Below are 21431 nucleotides of genomic sequence, written 5' to 3'. Positions count from 1 at the left end.
TTTCAGTGCCTGCTTTCAGTGGAAGAGTTGTTATATGTAAGTAGTGTTTGCTCAGAGATTATGCAAAAATGTTGATACATTTCTTTATATTTTGCTTATGAAATGGGAATTAGCTCAGTGATTGATGCAAAGTTGCAGTTACCATGTAAACCATGTACAAACATAGATGGAAGATGTTTGTACAGCTCTTATCAAGTTTGAAAGCCAATCTTTATTCTTCATCACAGCTTGTTTTGGAATTTCTTTGAATATTCTTCAGGAATAGTCATCTAGACTCCTTGAAGGACATGCTACAGCTCTTCTTTGGATGTTGTGTGCCTGTTGTTACTTCTCTGTCAACATAATCCCATACTGCTTCAGTAATGCTGAGGTCTGTGATTGTTGTCATGCTGAAAAATGAAGTTGTTGTCTGTTAACCCTTTAAAGCCGGTCAGAGCGGGCACGCTCCGTTTTGCGTAACTATTTTTAAATCCCGGTAGCACTGCAACCACGTAAGCTAGCGCAATAATTTTTTTTGCATATGAAACCAGAGGAGTTGTACTTACATCTGATGCCATCAGCTTGTCCTCGGTCACGGTTTCCTTCCACATATAAAAACTGCATAAAAAGCGCTTGCAGCAACAAAAACATAATATTCCGGAAACACGCTTCGCCGATCCGATCAGCTGTTTGTAACACTTCCTACGTCCATCAGCGCGAACTATCGCATGTCCACCATGACCTGCCCGAAACCGGAAGTGACATCATTTTGCGGAAATTTAGTTTTTTGCCATCAGGGCCTTGTGAGCCTATACTGGTGTTTTTAAAAGTTATGTTTGACTTTATGACTTTCTGTGTCGTTTCTGGGATGCTGAGGACTCATATTGCACTGCTGGAAATAGTTTATTTTGATGCACATGCTGTTTTGGGTTTTTTTTGCAAATTTGCAGTATAATATTTATTTTCGTTTTTCCTGCAATATATAAAAATTGGTGTATTTCAAAAATAAAACTATGAAGACACTTAAAATAAATTTCCTGTGGTGGGAAACTATTTTTGCAACTTTTTTGTATTTACAGTTTTGAGGGATAAGCCTCTTAAATTTCTCTAACTAGAAATATATGTTAAAAAAACAAAAACGAATTTAAATTTTTTTGTAGTTTATTGCACTTTTGCAATTTATGTAATTTCTATGCACTTAATGCATACATATTATTAAAATCTGGGCTATAATGGTTGTATTGATGTATAGCAACTTGAAATGCTCCCAAAAATGGCTCCACAGCATGTAAAAATATAATATAAGCTCTGGCAGACTTGGTTCTATGGCAGGTCTTAAAGGGTTAAACACTGTCCAGATTGTGTGGTGGATAAAAATTTGACTGTACTTTGTCACTTTCATAATTCCATTTGTTTAGATAAGATCATCTTCACACTGGCTGAAATGCAGCCCTGCACCATGACAGAACGCAACCACAGCATAGTTTGGCAAAGCGCAACATTTTCTTCCTGTTTCCATTAGAGATGGGCTGATCCGATATTACGTATCGGTATCGGTCCGATACTGACCTAAATTACTGGATCGGATATTGGAGGGAAATAAAAAATGTAATCGATCCATTAAATATCAAAAAAGCACCTCACAAAACTTGCGACATGGCGTAACTCGGCTCATAACCGTAGCACGTCGGAGCAGTATGCGTCACGTGATAGAGCGGCTGTGGCGTGTGAGACCTGTCGGTGGTCTGGTTGAGCATTTGGAGCCTCGCTACCAAACGAGCATTTTATCTCAGAGAAAGTTATCCCAGAGAGAAGTAAAGCAAGTGTGTAAGTTCATCTCTGAATGTTTGTAAAGCATTCCAGCGTTAAGCTTGACAACCGATATATGGAGCGACTGCCTCTCCCTCTCTCTCCTGCTGCCACTTCAATCAATGATCAGCTGATCGGCTTTTCCGTCGCGAGTCCGTCTCTCTTGTTTGTTTTTGGCCCACTTTGCACCAGAAAGAGGAAACCAGCGGCTGAACAACAGCAGCACGTTTAAGCTTGATCAGCTGTTGTTAATGTATTTAATATTACTTTCTACTCGAGGATCTTTTTCTACGTAGCTGACGGCTGTAACTGTGCAGGGGCGGATCTAGCAAAGTTTAGCCAGGGGGGCCAATAGGGCATGAACAGGGAAAAGGGGGCACAAAGACATACTTTTCTTTCTTATTCTCATTTAAAATGTGTAGCTTTTAATAAATAATTATCTGAATCTTACATCCAAAGTTTTAATCTGATGTAAAATATACCCTAGTAAGCTATAGTACGTTTTCCTTTGGGAAGGTACCATCTGTGCAGTCTGCAATTCTGCAGAAGAAAGATGTTGAATCTATTTAATTATTCTTGGAAAATAATTTATGTCTGTGCATTTTTTTTTCACACTGCATCAAATTAAAGTTGATTACGTCGATTAAGCATCATGGGGTGGGGGGTGGTTCCTTATTTTTTATTTATTTATTTATTTTTGCTGGGAGTTTTAGAACCCTATTAGTTAGGTTGCTAACTCTTTAAAATACCAGAATAGGGAGGATGGAGCAGGTTTAAGTTTATTAGATTGATCAGTATTGCTGAACTATGAAATATTTTGGGTGCAGTGTATTTTTTGCATACAGGTGTAACAGAATAGCTTTAGTGTTTGTTTTAACTTGAGTATGAACTTATACAAAATGCAGCAAGATATTAAAAAAAACTGTTTTATTGATTAAAAAACACTATATCGGATTCATATCGGTATCGGTTGATATCCAAATTGATGATATTGGTATCGGACATAGAAAAGTGGTATCGTGCCATCTCTAGTTTCCATACTTCAGTTAATCCATGCACTGTCTCAGTGGAAGAATATTTGTTAAGAAGCCATTCTGAAGGGCAGGTCTTTGCTGGATTTCTTCCAGTTTCTTTAGGATATAATTTTGAGATGCTATTCATCTGCTGTGGGTCGTTTTTAGTCCTTTTGTCCCCCTCTCTAGTTTTTTTAAAAACACAACTAACAGCTCTTTGGGATCTTTTTGATGCTGCAAAAGACGATGTAATGCCTGTCAAACTGTGATTCAACTATAGAAATGAAAAATAAATTATGACTTTTTGCAAAGGCTAATGGTATCAAAGTCCTAAAGACACAAATTAAAATTGGTTCTTTGCTAAGTTACCCATTAATCTGTTGTCTATTCGTCATTGTCAGACAGTTTTAAAGTGCATTACCTCTGCCTTTGTCCGTAGTAGCTTTTTGAATCCTATCAGGCACCTGTTTAAAAAACTGTCTTGAGGCAAAGTTTCTCCCCCTTTATGACCATTTAAAACATATAAACTCATTATTAACAATTGCAAAGAATAATAACCTGGCCTTGTCTGGAATTTCGCAACATTTAGAAGACAATAAGGAGTAGTCTCTATCAGACCAGTTGTTGCTTCTAGAAATAATCCCCTTGGATGAAGTGTGGGCTGGTGCCTTGGTAGCATGCTAAAAATGCAGGACATGACACAAGAATTAGAAAAAAAGCAGGGAGCACAATGTTCTGACAGTGTTGGTGTTCTTCTGGTTTCCTGCCAGTTCTCATGATCATTGCTGAGATCGACAACAGTGGCTTATAACTCTTCACATGTCAGCTCAAGATAACGCTGTTTGTACGAGTGAGCTGCCGTGGCTCAGTGTGTTCAGTGATTCCGACTTCCATGCACTAATAGGCCAGTCCATGTGAACTGCAGTTGCCAAGGGTGACTTCATTTGCAATGGTCTGCATACTTAATTATGCAGACAATGGACAGGCCTTTCCTCTGCCTGCCTCCCTCCAGTGCCTCCACTCAGAGAACACGCCACCTGCTCTCTGAGGACTTCAGTCAGAGACAAACGCAGTATAACCACATGACAGATGAAGATGGAGTGTGTTTGCAGTCGCTGCTGTTGATGATGTTTAATCTTTAGAAGGATCAACAAGTAAGAGTCAGTCAGACCAGGTCTCTATAGAGAATGAACCACAACGTCATACATCATGCTGTGATTTAATATATAAACAGCCTGTTTTGAAGTACAGCCTAGAAGTGACACAGAATAGAACAAACAGGAAGCTGAGTCACTCTTTGCAGCAAAACTTATCTGTGAAGGACGGCGACATATCACTCAATGTCTTACATCTTAATTGCAGTTTTTTTTCCAGTGGTGTGTGTGTGTGTGTGTGTGTGTGTGTGTGTGTGTGTGTGTGTTCAGATAAGATGCGATCTAGATGGTGGAATCAGTAATCACATAAATCCACATGCATGCCTGCAGCGTTTAAATCTGAAATTACCTTCAGTAATGTGACACCTACTGGAATTCTCCAAATGCCATGATGGTTTCACGTCCTTACAGCGTTGTCTGAATCTGTACCGTCTTTTGTTTAGCTCAGGCCATTGAGCAGCGGTTGATGAAGATTGACCACACGGCCATCCACCCACACCTGCTGGACATGAAGATCGGTCAGGGGAAGTACGAGCAGGGGTTCTTCCCCAAACTGCAGACCGAAGTGCTCAACACAGGACCGAGCAATAACAAGTGAGTCAGCCTCCACTGTGGACAGATTTCACAGACGACAGCAGAAGCTTCAGGCTGTCTTTGTCAGAATACTCCAGTACAGTTTGAATGTAGGTTCAACAGAGATTGGTTAGATCAGGTTACACACATACAACTGAAAGCCCAGCTAGATGCACTCAGATCCTATTTCCTTTTCTCCATTTTATTCGTGTGGCATTCCATAATCAGTGATACATAACAAGCAAAACTTCAAAAATGTTGACAAATCTGTTTGCACTGCTGAAAAATCTTTATAGAATAGTTTAATAGGATTGTTTTAAGCTGCTCGTAATAATATCATCAATGTTAAAATGCAGTTCAAATCAAAGACGAAGTAAAACATAAAAAACTGTTGTGAATTAACTGCTTTACTGTTAAAGGCAAATGTTTTTGTTACCTTAAATCTTAAAGTAACTTTATACAACTGATGTACTTTCTTCTCCCTTCAGTTTGACTCACAGGAGCACAGATAGTTAAAGGCTACGCAGTATATTCACAGCGTGTTTGTTCTGCAGGTGGTGTCACAAGGCAACAACAGCTCAGCGCAGAAAAGATCGCCACAGACAACAAACGGAACATCTAACCCTTGATAATGACCTGAAAGAGGTGAAAAACCATCCTTCTGACTGCTCCCTGGTCTCCACTGTTCTCTAACTCTCTCATCTTTATTTTCTGCTTATTGTTTTGTTCTGTTGTGTAACTACATTTATGTTTCCTTCTGTTTGAGCTTTCTTTGTTTGGTTTATGTTATGTTTATGCTACCTTCACTGTCTTCTTATGTTCCATTCTTTTGGCTCTGTCGTCTTCTATCTGGCTGTGTGTCCTGTTCCGGTCCGTCTGGGGTCGGGTTGTACCGCTCTTCCTCCTCGAGCAGGTGGAGGGCTGCCTGGTCCTACAGAATTCCATGGCATTTTGGGAGTGGGACAATGCATCCCCTCCTCCTGTCAAACCACCTAAAAAATCTGCGTCTGCTTCCTGCCTGGTATGTGCAGGAGATGCTTGTGTTTTGGATTCCCTCTCATAGCCTCCACCCTCACTTCCACCTACTTTTCCGAGGTTCCCACATTCTCTAAGGCACAATTCCTTGCTGAATAGTAAAAAATATAAAATTCTAAAGGAAAACAAGAATAAAACAAGCAAAATACAATCTTTTTGCATATCTGAGGGGTGTTTAGGCTCGGTGAGCTGCACAGTTAGCAAAGGCATATCTTCCAATTCTTTGCTTTGAATGTGCAGCAGTCAAAAATCCAGAGAGATTCACTTTTAAGGTACCGCAAGTAAATTTTTAGGTCCTTCAAGAGGAAAAAAGTTGCACTCATATGTAATTGTGTGTTTCAAAAAATTTACATTCTCATAAACTTGTGAGTGAATCCATCAGAAATATATTGGACCTGGCACCGAGTTATGGAAACCACCATGTTGCCCTCCTGTCTTGAACACAGCGGTCGAGATTTACCTAAATGCGTGTTATCGTTTCATGTATGTGTATGTATGTATCTACTATGTATGTATGTATGTCATCCTCTTCTGTCTTACCTGAAGCCTCGTCTCCTGACTGAAGTCCGGGCAATAACACAAAAACGTGCATAAACAAGCTTGTTTTTTCTTCATATTGTTGCAATTTGTCACTGTGAGTAGATGAAGATGTGACCATCCCATATCCAGACAGTTATAGCCATTACACCAGTATACCAATGTTAGGCCTCAGTGTCATAAAAAGTCCCATCAGTTTCACTGATGCCATCTAACAGCAGCTAACAATGGCAAAAACAGCAGCTCTTACCAACAGAAACATTTATGACATCTTCAAAAACCTGCCAAAAACACCATAGCTAGAATTTTCCTCTTAAACTGGGATGGTAAAAAAAAAACAGAATTAATTTAACTGCAATCTCCTGACATCTAGTGGTTAAGATTTTAGACACTGAACCTTTAATTTGAAAAAAAAAAAAGGACATCAAATACATCATTGACAGTATTTCCAGCTATTTCCATGTCATGTTCTGCTTTGAACACTTTAAATGTGAAACAGCAGCAGTGGGAAATCTTCTGTTTGTGAGAACAGTGATGTAAGAGCATGGATTTCTCATTTCTGCGAAGCACTCAGAGCTCATTATAGGAAACATTTTGAATTTGGTATGCCATGCTCCAGACTGAGTGATACTTCCTGCCAACACAGCCTTTCTTTTTACTCGCCTCCTGTGTCACACCCTTTAACTTAACTCACTTAAGTTCCTCGAAGTGTCTCACATGAACAAAATTACCATTAACAGTCACAGAACTACTAGAACAGGTTATTAACAGTGTATAAGGAAGGCACGTATTTGTGAGATTGTGCCAGGAGTGAGGATGCTTACCTCAACCTCTAATACGTGTTAACTGCAAACATTCATACAAAAGAATGACACTTTCAGTGCCTGTTATTTAAATCTCACTAAATATCTTCGTCTGCACTTCAGAAGTACATGCAGGAGGCCCGCAGCCTCGGGAAGAATCTGCGACAGCCTAAACTCTCCGACCTGTCGCCTGCCGTGATCGCCCAGACCAACTGGAAGTTTGTGGAAGGGTTGCTCAAGGAGTGTCGCATGAAGGTGAAACAGAACCCCAGCAATGCTTCTGCACTTGGAAATGACCCATGATTCTTGATTCTTGCATGCACTCATTCGCTGTCCTTCATTTACAGAAGTTATTACTGAAAACTGTAAATATATATACAGTTTATACTTCTCAGTTAAAGGGTTACTCTTTTAAACTTAATTATTGACATTTTGCATAAGTGTTTCCAGTTCATTACAGATTTTCTGATGCTTGTTTTAATCAGCTATCATGACCATAGTATTAAATTGCTGCTTATTACACATAAACTGCCACAGGAGTTTCCTGGTAGTCATTACTATTCTTTAAGTTTGTTTCCAAGGGTTTTTACCTGGTTATTAATATGTTATTAAATAGAAACGGGCAGTTTTGCATTTTGCAGCTCTGTTTCCTGTTTATAAACTACCATGGTGAATGAGTGGTAATAACTGTGAAATTACCACATTATTGCGTTCTATCAAAATGACTCCTGTAATGTTTAACGATGAACTGCAGTGTGTCGCATAGAGTACCTCCAAATCCATACTAGAGATGGACCGATCCGATATTACTTATCGGTATCGGTCCGATACTGACCTAAATTACTGGATCGGATATCGGAGGGAAATAAAAAATGTAATCGATCCATCAAATATCAAAAAAGCACCTCAAAAAACTTGCGACATGGCGTAACTCGGCTCATAACCGTAGCACGTCGGAGCAGTATGCGTCACGTGATAGAGCGGCTGTGGCGTGTGAGACCTGTCGGTGGTCTGGTTGAGCATTTGGAGCCTCGCTACCAAACGAGCATTTTATCTCAGAGAAAGTTATCCCAGAGAGAAGTAAAGCAAGTGTGTAAGTTCATCTCTGAATGTTTGTAAAGCATTCCAGCGTTAAGCTTGACAACCGATATATGGAGCGACTGCCTCTCCCTCTCTCTCCTGCTGCCACTTCAATCAATGATCAGCTGATCGGCTTTTCCGTCGCGAGTCCGTCTCTCTTGTTTGTTTTTGGCCCACTTTGCACCAGAAAGAGGAAACCAGCGGCTGAACAACAGCAGCACGTTTAAGCTTGATCAGCTGTTGTTAATGTATTTAATATTACTTTCTACTCGAGGATCTTTTTCTACGCAGCTGACGGCTGTAACTGTGCAGGGGCGGATCTAGCAAAGTTTAGCCAGGGGGGCCGAGAGGGCATGAACAGGGAAAAGGGGGCACAAAGACATACTTTTCTTTCTTATTCTCATTTAAAATGTCGAGCTTTTAATAAATAATTATCCGAATCTTACACCCAAAGTTTTAATCTGATGTAAAACATATAGAAGTCCATTACTGTATATAGTAACTATTAAGTCTAATATACCCTAGTAAGCTGTAGCACTTTTTCCTTTGGGAAGGTACCATCTGTGCAGTCTGCAGTTCTGTAGAAGAAAGATGTTGAATCTATTTAATTATTGTGGAAAAATAATTGATTTCTGTGCATTTTTTTTCACACTGCATCGAATTAAAGTTGATTACGTCGATTAAGCATCATGAGGTGGAGGGTGGGGGGTGGTTCCCTATTTATAGTGTTTTTTTTATTGATTAAAAAACACACTATATCGGATTCGTATCGGCCGATATCCAAATTTATCGGTATATCAATATCGGTATCGGACATAACAAAGTGGTATCGTGCCATCTCTAACCCATACACATAAAAAGTTCCTCAACTATGACACAAATTCTCCACAATACAAAGCAAGGCTCTTCTACTCCAGTTTGCCCATTTAGCCATCATAAGAAATGATGAAGAGGCACGTCCATCCACAGAATGCAGTGGTTTTTAATATAACTGGAGGGTAGGTTACATGGATGTGTCATATGCCTTGGATTTTAAGTATGTTCATAATATATCACAGTGATTCCTCTAATTGTATGTGGGTGTGTAGACCAAGCGTATGCTGGTGGAGAAGATGGGCCGCGAGGCGGTGGAGCTGGGTCATGGCGAGGCCAGCATCACTGGATTAGAGGAGAACACTCTGATCGCCAGTCTGTGTGACCTGCTAGAGAGAATCTGGAGCCACGGGCTGCAGGTCAAACAGGTCAGCACACACACTGAAGTAAAGATATATACAGTGCTGCACAAATGTTAGGTTTCTTCAACACGCTATAGATGTTGAGGTTCCTCCCTCTGTGTCTGTGTATAATGTGATGCCTCATCCATCGGTGCAATAACTGCTGTTATGTGTGTCATTTCTGTCCTCGGCTCTCTCATGCTGATCGTGATGTTTCAGGGGAAGTCTGCTCTGTGGTCTCATCTGCTGCACTATCAGGCCCGGGAGGAGATGCTGGCGCAGCAGGCTGACTCACCAGGTAACATACACGAACACACACGCAGTCGAAAGCCTCAGTCACATGTTAAAGCATCAACAAAAAATCCATCTCTCCTTGTAGCGCCTCGCTTTCTTGAGAGGAGGAAGTCTGATAGTTCCATAGCGATGCCTTCTCTGCGTGTGTCTCTCATTCAGGATATGAGGTATGACTTTGTTGTCCTTTGCACTGTCCAAGCCTCTTCTACAACAGGTAGACTAGAGTAACACTGTTTAGGTGTTCCTGTTAGTATTAAACATCATATTATATACAGTATACTCGCTGCACGTACTGTAAACAAGTAGTTTGTATGTCCGTGTTGGTGCATCTGTGAAAATGTATAAAATCTGTAAGTGAAGTTAAAGTAAATAACTTTTCCTTCATCTTAAAACCACAGCGTTATTCTTCTTCTCCGTCTGTCCCAGGCATATCCAGAGTATGTCAGAGATCAAGACGGACGTTGGCCGAGCCAGAGCCTGGATTCGCCTGTCCCTGGAAAAGAAGCTGCTCTCTCAGCATCTCAAACAGTTGCTGTCGCGACAAGCCTTAACCAAGTAAGCATTTTGGTGACTGAATCCCACCTTCATATTTACATGTCGTGCACTATTAAACATACATTTTGCAGTCGTTTTCACAGTAAGGGTTTGCATACAGTTAAAACACATGACACAAAGTTGTAGAAAACCCTCCGTTTTATACGATGTGGGAGAAAGTGGCTCTTTTTTGTGTGGCTTGATCATGCCACAGGGGGCAGCAGTGAGCACCCTGAGCCACACCAGTGCAGCACTGGGAGTATTTTTCTGCTGTATTCATTTACAGGAGGTAAAAGGTCCATCTGGCCAAATGACATTCCCACTTGACTTCCACACATCCATTTCTGAGTGAAGTATAACTGTAAGCTTCCCTGCACGCCTCCATTTTGCCCCTTCAAACAAAACAGAAGCGTTTCAGTTCATTGCTAGTTTCATGGTCGGGCTCTCTAATTGTTAGTCTAGAAAGATAACGTTTTATTTTGTTGTTTAGTTATTAAGGGTGCAAAAACTGTCAAACTAAAAAGACTTTTGACATGGATGTTGATGAGGAGAGATGTGATGTACTTCGCTGTATCTGAACCTGACTTGACTGACCGCCACAGGAAGCTGTACAAACGTTACGCCTTCCTGCGCTGTGAGGAGGAGAAGGAGCAGTTCCTCTTCCATTTGCTCTCTCTCAATGCTGTTGACTACTTCTGCTTCACCAGTGTCTTCACCACCATCAGTGAGTTTTCCATCAGCTACACATAACCTCTGACCTCTGGCCACCCACAGCAATGCTTTTCTTGAACAAAAGAAACGTTTTAAGACGAGAAGCTTTAGGTGATTGGAAACAGCAAATTATGCTGTTAAATATGTCACATATCAATGTGTATTTTTATGAACTGTATATATACACTCACACATATAAACGTATATTGGAACTGAAATTGTGTGTCAGCAGCATTTCTATGAAAAGAGGTCGTGTTGTTGTTTATAATGAGGTCGTGTTGTTTATAATGGCATGACATCAAACTCCTGGAAAGCTCTTCAGCCCTCCTGCACCACCTACTGAAGCCTTACAGTAAAAATGTCAGTTACTTTATTCATAGAGCTACGGATCAATAGCTGACTGTGAAATTGTGAGGCTTTTTTTGTCTTTTTTGCAGTGATCCCATACCGAGTCGTCATCATCCCCATCAAGAAGCTGAGCAACGCTATGACCACATCCAACCCCTGGGTGTGCGTCTCAGGGGAACTGGGAGACTCGGGCATCATGCAGATCCCCAAGAACGTATTAGAAATGACCTTTGATGTGAGTACTGTGACCTTTGACCTCCCACAAGTTGATCATGCTGTCAGCCACTCTGATGTTGTGTGCAGGCATTGAGTTTGTGTTTTCTATGTTTCACTCCTTGTCACTGTTTGTCAAACATCACATGGTGCACTGCAGCTTATTTAAAGCCACAGTAATCAAAAATCAGTGTTTCTTAAAGGTGCTGTAAAGAGAATAGTTCATCCCAGAAGTCTCGGGACAAGGCTCCAAAACATGAAGTGATATGTAAAATGCTTCTTGCCTTGGCTTCAGCATTTCTTGAATAGGCAATATTGGACTGGAGAGTTAGTTCCCATAACTTCTGGAGAATTTCTCCTGCTCTGTGTCCACGTTGCACGAGTTTTGCAGTTTTAAGAACTAAGGTTGGGCGAGTGGATGAATGCATCGACCATCGACGATAGGCCGAGCCTTTCGCCGATCATTTTTACAAGAGCCATTCATTTATTCGCCCATGAGTAAGTTTGCTAATAATTTTGGTTGAACCCAGTAGAAGGAGCCAATGGAAAAAAAAAATAACACTGTTTTAACGGCACTGCCTTCCATCTGCAGGCACATGCAGCCTCCTCAGAGTGCGCCCAAATTCAGCCATTCATTTCCTCAAACTCATGTTAAAAAAAACAAAAACTTTATTATATTATTTACATTTTAAAAACCCACAATGGAGGGAGGGAAACAAAGAAACTGGCTTCTTTTCCCCATTGTAACTGTGTTTACAGGTCGTTCCAGTGTTTATCCGTCTTACACACCCGACCAAACAACAAATACAAAATGAAACACAAAAGTAAGTTAAAAATAAAAATGTCTCCTCCAGCTAACATAAAAATAAATCTTTGATGTAACGTTAAGTCTTTTGTGCGATTTGGTGCATCTTAAATAAATGAATAATCCAAAAAGTAGCTATAATAACTCTGAAACAAACAAGAAAAGAAAGTAAAATATTCGCTGCAAACAAAACGTATAAATTCACAAAAAAGTCGCCTGCGCGAGTTTATCGCCCATCCTGACTAAGAAGCATTTAAAGCTGCTGTTTTAGTTCTAAAAGTGAACCAGTTGTGGTGAATTTCAGCAGCATCTGCCATCACATTCACAGCAGTCTACTTCCTAAGCCCTAAACAATTCTCCTTTTACCTCAAGAAATTTTCCATCAAGCAAGATCGATTATGAAGTGATGTAGGTCATGTGAAGACTGCCCTCTAGTTGCACTTCTATGCAGTGCACTCCAATAAATCAATTTTGTTTTACAGTGTCAAATCATGCAAGTAGGATTTCTGTGAGCCAAGCCTAGTTTGCATGCATGAGTGAGTTTTATTGTCCTTTCTTTGTGTCTTAACGTATGTTTCCATCTCCCTCAGTCTGCTTTCAGGCCTCACACGCACATCTCTGCCATATTCAAGGTTAGGCAAAGCCCTTGCTCTACAGCTCCATCTCCCACCATCAAGCGTATCCCTTTGAAATGCTTGCTTTTCTTTTCTGTGTTTGACTTGCTCAAAGTTGCTCCTTTACCCTGCGTACATGAGTGCTGACTGAAGTTGTGCTCTGTGTGTCTTTGCTGGAGCTATTAGGAAAATATGCTGAATAAATAAATAAAAAGTAAAACATTTGTGCCCAAATAACTGAATTAACCAGAGACAGACAAGTATATCATGCACAGTAATGAAAGAGAGTAGGATCTGATATTGTATTGATTAACTAGTTGCTCTCTGTGTTCAGTGTCAGAACCTGGGGAAGCTCACCACGGTGCAGCTGGGTCACGATAATGCCGGCCTCCTGGCTAAATGGTTGGTGGACTGTGTGATGGTGCGGAACGAGATCACAGGACACACCTACAGGCGAGTAGAGGACCTGTCTTTGTTCTGTTGTTGTTACTCATTTAGTAAACTTCCCTCACATGCTTTTCTGTGCAGCCAAATTAGATTGTTGTAGACCTCAGACAACATTACGACCAATAAGAGTGCAGCTAGCAGCCGATAACCGTCCTGTCATGAGTGTAACTGCTGGCGCACGTGTGTCACACTCTGGGCATTTAATAGTTTGCTGTTTCTCGGCAGTTTTGATGAATTTAAAATGAAAATTAATAAAGTGTTTTTTGTTGTTAGTGAGTTAAAAAAGGCATATTCATTCAGCATTATATTATATTATAGAGACATTTGTTAAATTAACTGGAATGTGTGGCTCACTGACAATATTGGAGGTCAATTTTGTTTGTATAACCCAATCGGAGAAAATATTAAATTGTTTGTTTCTCATAACGTCAAAAAGCAGACAAGAAAAGAAACAAGACACTGAAAAATACAAAATATAAAACATACGAAAGACAAAGAGAGAAGATCAGAGCGGAGACGTGTGGAGAAAGAACAAACCGATATACGGATGGAAAACGCGTAGATTTCGCCCGCCTGTGTGTCTGAACCACATTTAGTACATCACCCTCTGATGCACACCAAGTGCTAGTTAGTAGGAACCATTCTGCGTGTTTGTTGATAGCAAGTCAAATATAAAATATCTCCCCTGAAAATCAGAAGAACAAATAGAAAGATGCCAACAGATGTAGAGCGTTGATGTGTAACCTCAGCACCTTGTTGTCCATCAGGTTCCCCTGCGGTCGATGGCTCGGTAAGGGTGTGGATGACGGCAGCCTGGAAAGGGTCCTAATCGGGGAATTAGTGTTGCCCAGCGGAGAGGATGATTCTGCAAGGGCCTGCCGTACACCCCCGCTACAGCGTTCACCTTCCCAGGGCAGACGCATCAGCATCACATCGCTCACCGGACGAGATACCAGTCAGTAACTGTCAGCGTTCTCACACAACAGGAAATCTCTAATACTGAGAATGAAATGTTTTCATTTCCTGACAGGTTTTGCCGCACTTTCTGATATTTGAAGTGCAGGATTTTAAATAGATTTTATCCACAGTAGGAACAAAAGATGGTCTGTGTGCAATTACTCAGTCATCCACCACCTCACTAAACACTTTCAGGCTCTATCGATGTTTCAATTATTTTAGAGCTTTTATGTGCAATGAATCTCATAATATCATCAAAATAAGACTGCCAGGCTTCCATTAAATGCTTTTTTAAAAACCCTTTCTGCAGTAGTTTTTTGGAAACTTTAAGGCATATCAACTTCTATAATAATAATGATAATCTCTTTATTAAGCTGCCAGGAACTCAATTATATGGGTAATTCTTAAAGTGTGGTTTAAAGCTCAGACTTCCATTGCAGCTCAAAAATGCAGCGTTTCCAGGAAGGATGGTAGCTACAGACATTAGCTGTTGCTACCTCAGGCTGTCAGGGTTCAGAGGTCTGTAGCAGTCTGTACTGATGCAGATGTTTTCCCCATTCTAGAGCTGAATTCAGCACAAATCCAAGAGGGGATTGGGGAGGCAGTGAACAACATCATCAAACACTTCCACAAACCAGAGAAAGAGGTCAGTGACTTTCAGCACTCTGAAATCCTTTTCTAATGAGTGCGTGCCTTATAGCTTAACTACTGCTATGCTGTCTGTGAATTCTGAGTAGTGTGGGTTCTGTTTTCCTGTTTCCATCAGGGAGTGCATTCATTATGTTTCCATAAGTAAAGTTGTGCTTTGACCATAGAAAGTCTGAAAGAGTGATGATCTTTCAAGTTGTAGTCATTTCTCTTCAGTGACAGTCTGTCACAGCACATTGTTGAATCGAATTTTAGAGGTACTCCAACGTTCATGGGAATAGTGTAATTAGCAAAAAGTGTTAAGCCACTTAGATGACAGGGTGCCAAGTTACCTGCCCACACAAGCAAGCTTCGTTACATGTGTGTACTAAGTAACAGACAAAGTAACAGCGTCACTTGCTAAATGTCAAACTTCTTACATTGTATCAACATTTGCTTTTGTGCATTGACGTGTTGATGTGTGTTGCACAGAGAGGCAGTCTGACTGTTCTGCTGTGCGGCGAGAATAGCTTGGTCGCGGCTCTGGAACAGTTCTTCCATCACGGCTTCAAATCTGCCAGGCTCTTCCAGAAGACTGTGTTTGTGTGGGACTTTGTGGGTGAGTGTGAAGAGACGGCACGCTCTGCTGCTGATGAGGAAAACTGTTCAGTTTGGCCCATGGCAGAAAATCAAGGGCTAAACTGTGTTACAATGTGTACTGGTTTTACTGGATTAAAGAAAAAATGTGGAATACCTTTTTATTCATGTGTCATGGTTTTTATACATGTTTGTAGAGGATTATACAACATTTACAATTATTTTTGTGTAATCTGGGCTTTCAAATGAATTTGTAACATAGCCTTCAGCCTAGTGTTCTCAGTTTGTTGAGCTGTTACACAACAGTAGAGCGCTTTAAGTAAGCTGATATGGTGTGTGATGCTCCTCTAAAACCCTACAGAGAAGGCTGTTGCCTACATGGAGTCAGCTGACCAGGTGGGAGACCTTCAGGAGACCACTGAGGCCATGAAGATGACCTGTCAGTCACTCTGTCATTACTTCAATGCGATCAACTCCACCTCCAGAAACATCGGCAAGGACGGAAAGTTCCAGTTGTTAGTCTGCCTCGGAGCCAGGTCAGTGTGGAGACAACGAATTAATGTAAATTATGTTGTGAGCTGTGATGGAAGCTGTTCCTGCGCAGGTGTGGGCTCTGATAGCATCTTTTGATTTGTGATTATTCGATCAGAAATTTGACATATTAAAAACATGTCACGATTGTGGTCAGAAGTTTTCATTTGTCTTGGATTTCCTCTAGGGCAGGGGAGACAGGACAAAATAAATGCTCACTGTCGAGGCGAGTGCTGTGTGGCTGGCAGCAAATGCAGGACTCTCAGACGTCAAGAGTGAAACTCTAATAGCAGCTTTCATTCAAACAAAAAAAGTAAAACCTCAAACTAGATATTAAACTGGACTCAAGAACTAAATACTAAGAAACATGAACTAAGCTTTAGTCATGAACACAGACAGGAAACCACCAGCATGGTGAGGGTACGCCACGACACAAAGCAAAGAAAACACAGGGCTTAAATACACACCAGAGTGATCAGAGTGGGAAATGGGAGGGAAACACAGCTGGGATTAACTAGCCAGAACGAGACAAAGGAAGCAAAACTAGATACATTGACATGAGACGAGGGACCGCCAAAATAAAACAGGTATAACAAAGATGTGGACTTGACACTGAGACAGAGAGACATGGCTGACCGGGAAGACAGAGGGAACACGAGGACGAGTGTGACAAGACGAGGAACACGAGACAGCCTAATGACAGAAACCAAAACCATAGGACTAAAAATATAACACAGCAGAACCAAAACCCACGAATTACAATAATTAAAGAATATAACTAAAGCACACAAACACTGAGTCACAGGCCACAGGTGACACTTGGCTTGTTTTCTTTTTTTCTTTGTTTCTCTTCACTGTGGCAGAAGTTAATGATAATTAAATGCAAAGTGGTGTATAAATACATGGTGAGTGAAGAAGGAAGGCACAATGTATCATGGGAAGCCCCTAGGAGCCTAGGCCTAGTGCAGCATAATTAAAGAAGGGTCACCTGATACAGCCCCAACTACAACCTTCATGAGAAAGGAAAGTTTTAAGCTTAATCTAAGTAGAAAACCTGCTTTTCTCCTGAATCCAAACTGAAAGCTGAGGGTTCTGCCTCCCATTCTACTTTTAATGCCCTAGGAACTAAAAGAAATCCCACAGTCTAAGCGCAAAGTGCTCCTTTGAGATGATATAGTACTTTGAGCCAGGGAGCCAATCCTCTTCATTGGGCATAGATCCTAGAAGGAACCTTCAGTGGATTCTGCACATTCCCAGTCACCAGAGCCTTCAGTGGGTCCTGCACAGGCTGAACATGAGCAGCCAGAAGCTGAGCCAGAGGGTCCCATGTTGTCTGAGCCAGATGGCTGCTACTTTCAAAACTAGCAGATTGTTGTGCTTCACCATCAGTTGCTTTAAATTCAGCTACCAGCTCGGCTTTCCCTCAGCCGTTAGTCTCCCGGCCTTTCTCCTTGTCTTCGGCCTCCTCCCAAGCATTGCTGGCCTCCTGTTGGGCCACCAGATGGCCTCTGCCGTAGCTGCTGCTTCCCTGTCTTGCCTCACCATCGCTGGCCAAGTCATCTCTGGTAGTCCACCGTCTTCATTGCTGGGCTCCTGTTCTGTCTTCTTATGGACAGCCTGCTCTCAAGACTCCTGAGGGTTTCATTTGTTCTCCAGAGGGGCTTCAACTTGTCTTCTTCTGGCCTCTTTCCCAAGTCTCTGTCTTCATTGCCGGCCCTGTGTTGAGCCTCCGGATATTCCACCTGTCATGCTTCATCTCAATACCAGACCCAGTAATCCACATTGCTTATCTTTTTAGTCCTGTTGAAAATCTGCAGTCTCACCACTGATTAACATTTAAGTCGATTTAACTCTTACTACGTTTAACTGACACAGACTGTTTACTTACATATTGTTCATAGCATAAGCACACACATTTACTATACACTACACATATTAAATTGTCTGTCTCATTATTACAGTTAATAAAACTAAAGCTAACACTACTGTCGGTATGCAGAAAAACATTGTTCACTGAAATTAAAATTAAACTGGACTCTTGAATAAGACTAAACCAAATCATATTGTGCGTTCAACTAAAACCAAACTAAACAATAATTAGGAGATGTCCTTGGGTTGAGTCTCTGTCAGTGTGGTCAGGATTGTCACCTCAGCAATGGGAGGCTTTGTGTAGCAACTCAAACTGAAGCTAATTCAGTTCAGTTGTGTTTATATAGCAACAGTCACCTCGAGGCGCTTTATCTTGTGACATAATGCTACAATAATGAATAAAAATAATCAAACCAAACTGAAACTAACATTTTTTTAAAAACTAAATTGAATTAAAAATTGAAATTTAAAATGCGATAAACTGTGAAGTTTTAATAATTCTGATCACTGTTGGCCCCACAGAGACCGCCTGCTGCCCCAGTGGCTCCCCCTGCTCGTGGAATGTCCAGTGATCCTGCAGATGTATGAGGACACAGCAATGCTCAGAGACCCTTCCACTCTCAATACCCTTATTAGCGTCCTTGAGACACTGCACGACTTCTCCATCACACTGGAAGCCTCACTGGTCAAAGGCATCAACCTTTAGCTCCACAGGACTCTGGTTAATTTTCTGTCCTCCTCTTCAGTTCACTCTGTCCGTCTAACTGTTAGCTCCTTGGCCTTGTGATTAGATGGATGATAAGGTTTGGAGGACATTAAATTGAAAGGACAATTTGGAAACCAAAGCAATAAGTTCCACATGTTCTCATGTTGCTTGATTCTTCATGAGAGATGTTAAAATTTGTGGGTGACCCATGAGCTTGCATGCAGTATTTCCACTCTTCCTGTGAATTTCAAAGACTATTTAAACAAAAGATCAGACCAAGGATCTGTAGTTTTTTACTTGATGAACTAATGCTGTTCATCACAGTGCACAGGTTTCTGCAGACATATCAGCTTTTAGAAGCACTTCCTGCCTTCCATGTATTTGTTATTTCAGTACACTTGGAAAATGACTGTTTGGCTTCCTGCTCACATTAAACTCAAGCTGCAAGTCAAAAATCTGTTCCAAAAAGACTTTTGCAAAGCAGTTATTCACTGTCATGTTTGAGGGAACTACTTTTTTATATTCCCAAAAACTGTTCATCTGGACGTAGCGGTGGCCAAGCGTACGACTGAAGAAGTCACTTGGATGAGTGACGAAACGTCCAGATGAACAGAATCCACTTTTTGGGATTTCCTTACCTTGATGATTGAGCATGAAAATACTTTCTATATTGTTTTTGCTTTAAGGTCTTTTCTAGGCTGCAGGATTGTCGTTGCTGATATGAATCACAGCATCTTTCTGCCTTATTGATTCTCTTAGTGTACTGAAATATGGCTGCTTGGAAGAAAAACAAAAAATTGAGTGCATGCTGAAATGACAGCATAGAGACATAGCTGTAGCAGCAGACATGTAACAGCTGTGTGTAGCATAGCCCCCTTCAGTTGGTACGAGTAGATGCATTATCTTACCTGTAACTGTTGGTTATAGTAGCATCAACCTAACTGTTGTTAGCGTGAGCAACAATGCTTTTGTGCACGGAAAGAGTACGATGCCATGAAGAGACTGAGCTGAGGGATCACTGACACAATGACAGACTCAGTGTTAAGAGTTTAACCTGTGGCTAACATTCCTACCTACATTATACATCTATGTCTCACTTCACAGATGTGCGCATGTAAGATCAGGTTTTAAGGCTGTGTGCCTTACAAACACAATTACACCATCTGCCTACACACAAATTCATGTAGGATTTCTTGCCAGTTTGCCAGTTTCAACAACTAAATAACAGCTAAACTGTAACACACAGGCTCATCTAAGAATGAAAAATGAATTTCAGCTGATTTATGCCTTTTCCTTGAAACCAGCGTGTGTGGGCCAAAAGTGTGAACTCCTACACTATGGAGATACCTGACACATTAACAATATACGACAGAAATTAATTCAAGTATAACATTAATGAATTAAAGTCCTGGCAGTTATTAAACTTTTCCACAAAACAACAAAACGGTTCTTTCAAAAACAATAATCAGTATACACAGTTCAGCTTTTTACTGCATTCATATCAAACATCAGGAATAAGCTGAAATTTTAGAACGTTTACTTCACAAAATGACGTTTCTATAAACAAGACTGAGTGTAATAGCACCCATTTGTCACCAATTAGCATAGGAAGCGAGAAGTAGCAGGTTTATGGTCTTAACAACTTTCATGCTTGTGTGTGTGTCATGATTCCCGTAAAGTTCCACTTCAAGCCAGTCACAGGTTACGTTTTTAGTCCCTGTGTAACAGCCGCAGTAGCACTGGCTGTTTATACACTGTTTAAAATCTAGATTTTATTTTTTGTAATAAAGCAAACTAGCCTATGCTAAGCTAAATGTTCTTTAATTGTTTAAAGGGGTTTTTATGTAAACTGCAGACTTGGCATAAATGGATGAATTTCACAATTAGAATTGTTAACCTTGTTTTCTGTGGTCCATAAATGTGTCATGAAGGGACGCGCCATATTTGTGTTTCACCTCCTCTAAATGCGCTCAAAATGTAAATATGTTTGGCAGCAGAGAGTAAAATGTTTGGAAATGTGTATCTTGGGCAGATGTCCTATCTTTGAACTTTTGCAGCATTAGCAGTTTTGTGTTGCCTGTTGCTAAATGGATACTTTCAGGTGTACATATTGTCAACGCACGCTGTCATTTAAGCTGTATTCATGTGGCACTCTAATGGATTACAAATAGCAGGGGAGTTTATCTGCTTTGTTACGACAAAATGTGGACACGGTTGCATTTCTGCTGTTTCCAGAACGGAGTATGTGATGGGCAACACATCCTGCCTTCCTGTGTTTTTAATTTATATTGACTTTGACTGGCTGACAGCAGCACTGGTGTTTTATGGTGGACAAACCTGTGGAGTAAGTTGATGCGTCCTAAGCACCTTTAAAGTAACCACTATTTCTCCTTCATGTGCCCCTGCTGATTAACCTGTGGGACTATTGACAGCTCCAAAGCACAGACATGGATTCCTCCACCTCTTCCTGGACGTCTTTATGTACGGACTATTTTTCTGGCAGCACCAGAAACGACGTGTGGAAGATGACCATCCACCCTAGTAGTCACACTTCATGCCAGCGTTGGGACTGACTGCTCTCTACTGATATTTATTGTTCCTCAATAAAACACCGAAGTCTAAGATGTGTGTGTGTGTGACATGTATAATTTTGAAATATAATAATATTATAAAATAAAATATATTTCATGCCAGGAAGTCACCACTTTTAGACTCAGTTGCTTGCTAATCTTGAGCAAAGTTTTAGTAGAGGTTACACTGGCTGTTGCTTATTTTGTTTTGCATGTGTATTGCTTATTGGTTAAATAAAGTATTTATCTCATGTCAGTCAAAAATGTTGCTACAAATACTCTTTGTAACAGCTGAAATTCTAATCTTGTTATCCTGTTGTAACTAATGAATTTCTCCTTTGTAGGAGTAGAGTTTTTCTTTTCAGTTTCACAGATAGTTATATAACACATGCAGTGCTTTACCTGCTTGCA

General features: G+C 40.7%; 1 protein-coding gene across 6 annotated transcripts in view; it reads left to right on the top strand.

The window, feature by feature from the left end:
• The window catches only part of dennd5b (DENN/MADD domain containing 5B), a 78672-nt gene extending 58683 nt beyond the window's left edge, over nt 1-19989 (top strand). For 3 of the 6 annotated variants that reach the window (XM_080886752.1, XM_080886750.1, XM_080886748.1), the window contains 16 exons: nt 4399-4549; nt 5083-5173; nt 7027-7158; nt 9072-9224; nt 9417-9495; nt 9577-9658; nt 9918-10046; nt 10628-10749; nt 11174-11319; nt 12693-12734; nt 13051-13169; nt 13931-14118; nt 14684-14766; nt 15240-15366; nt 15706-15880; nt 18267-19989. In XM_080886752.1, coding sequence (XP_080742878.1) covers nt 4399-4549; nt 5083-5173; nt 7027-7158; nt 9072-9224; nt 9417-9495; nt 9577-9658; nt 9918-10046; nt 10628-10749; nt 11174-11319; nt 12693-12734; nt 13051-13169; nt 13931-14118; nt 14684-14766; nt 15240-15366; nt 15706-15880; nt 18267-18450 — 2003 coding nt within the window. In that variant the 3' untranslated portion in view covers nt 18451-19989. Of the gene's footprint in view, nt 1-4398; nt 4550-5082; nt 5174-7026; nt 7159-9071; nt 9225-9416; nt 9496-9576; nt 9659-9917; nt 10047-10627; nt 10750-11173; nt 11320-12056; nt 12122-12692; nt 12735-13050; nt 13170-13930; nt 14119-14683; nt 14767-15239; nt 15367-15705; nt 15881-18266 lie in introns of those variants that run through there. The other 3 variants (XM_080886751.1, XM_080886749.1, XM_080886753.1) reach the window with 2 other exon arrangements.
• The last annotated feature ends 1442 nt before the right edge of the window (nt 19990-21431 follow it).

The sequence above is a fragment of the Rhamphochromis sp. 'chilingali' genome (genome assembly GCF_963969265.1).
Source record: "Rhamphochromis sp. 'chilingali' genome assembly, chromosome: 7".
In the NCBI taxonomy this organism is placed as follows: domain Eukaryota; kingdom Metazoa; phylum Chordata; class Actinopteri; order Cichliformes; family Cichlidae; genus Rhamphochromis; species Rhamphochromis sp. 'chilingali'.
The sequence above is the reverse complement of the archived record's forward strand: the minus strand, read 5'-3'. Positions and strand labels throughout refer to the sequence as shown.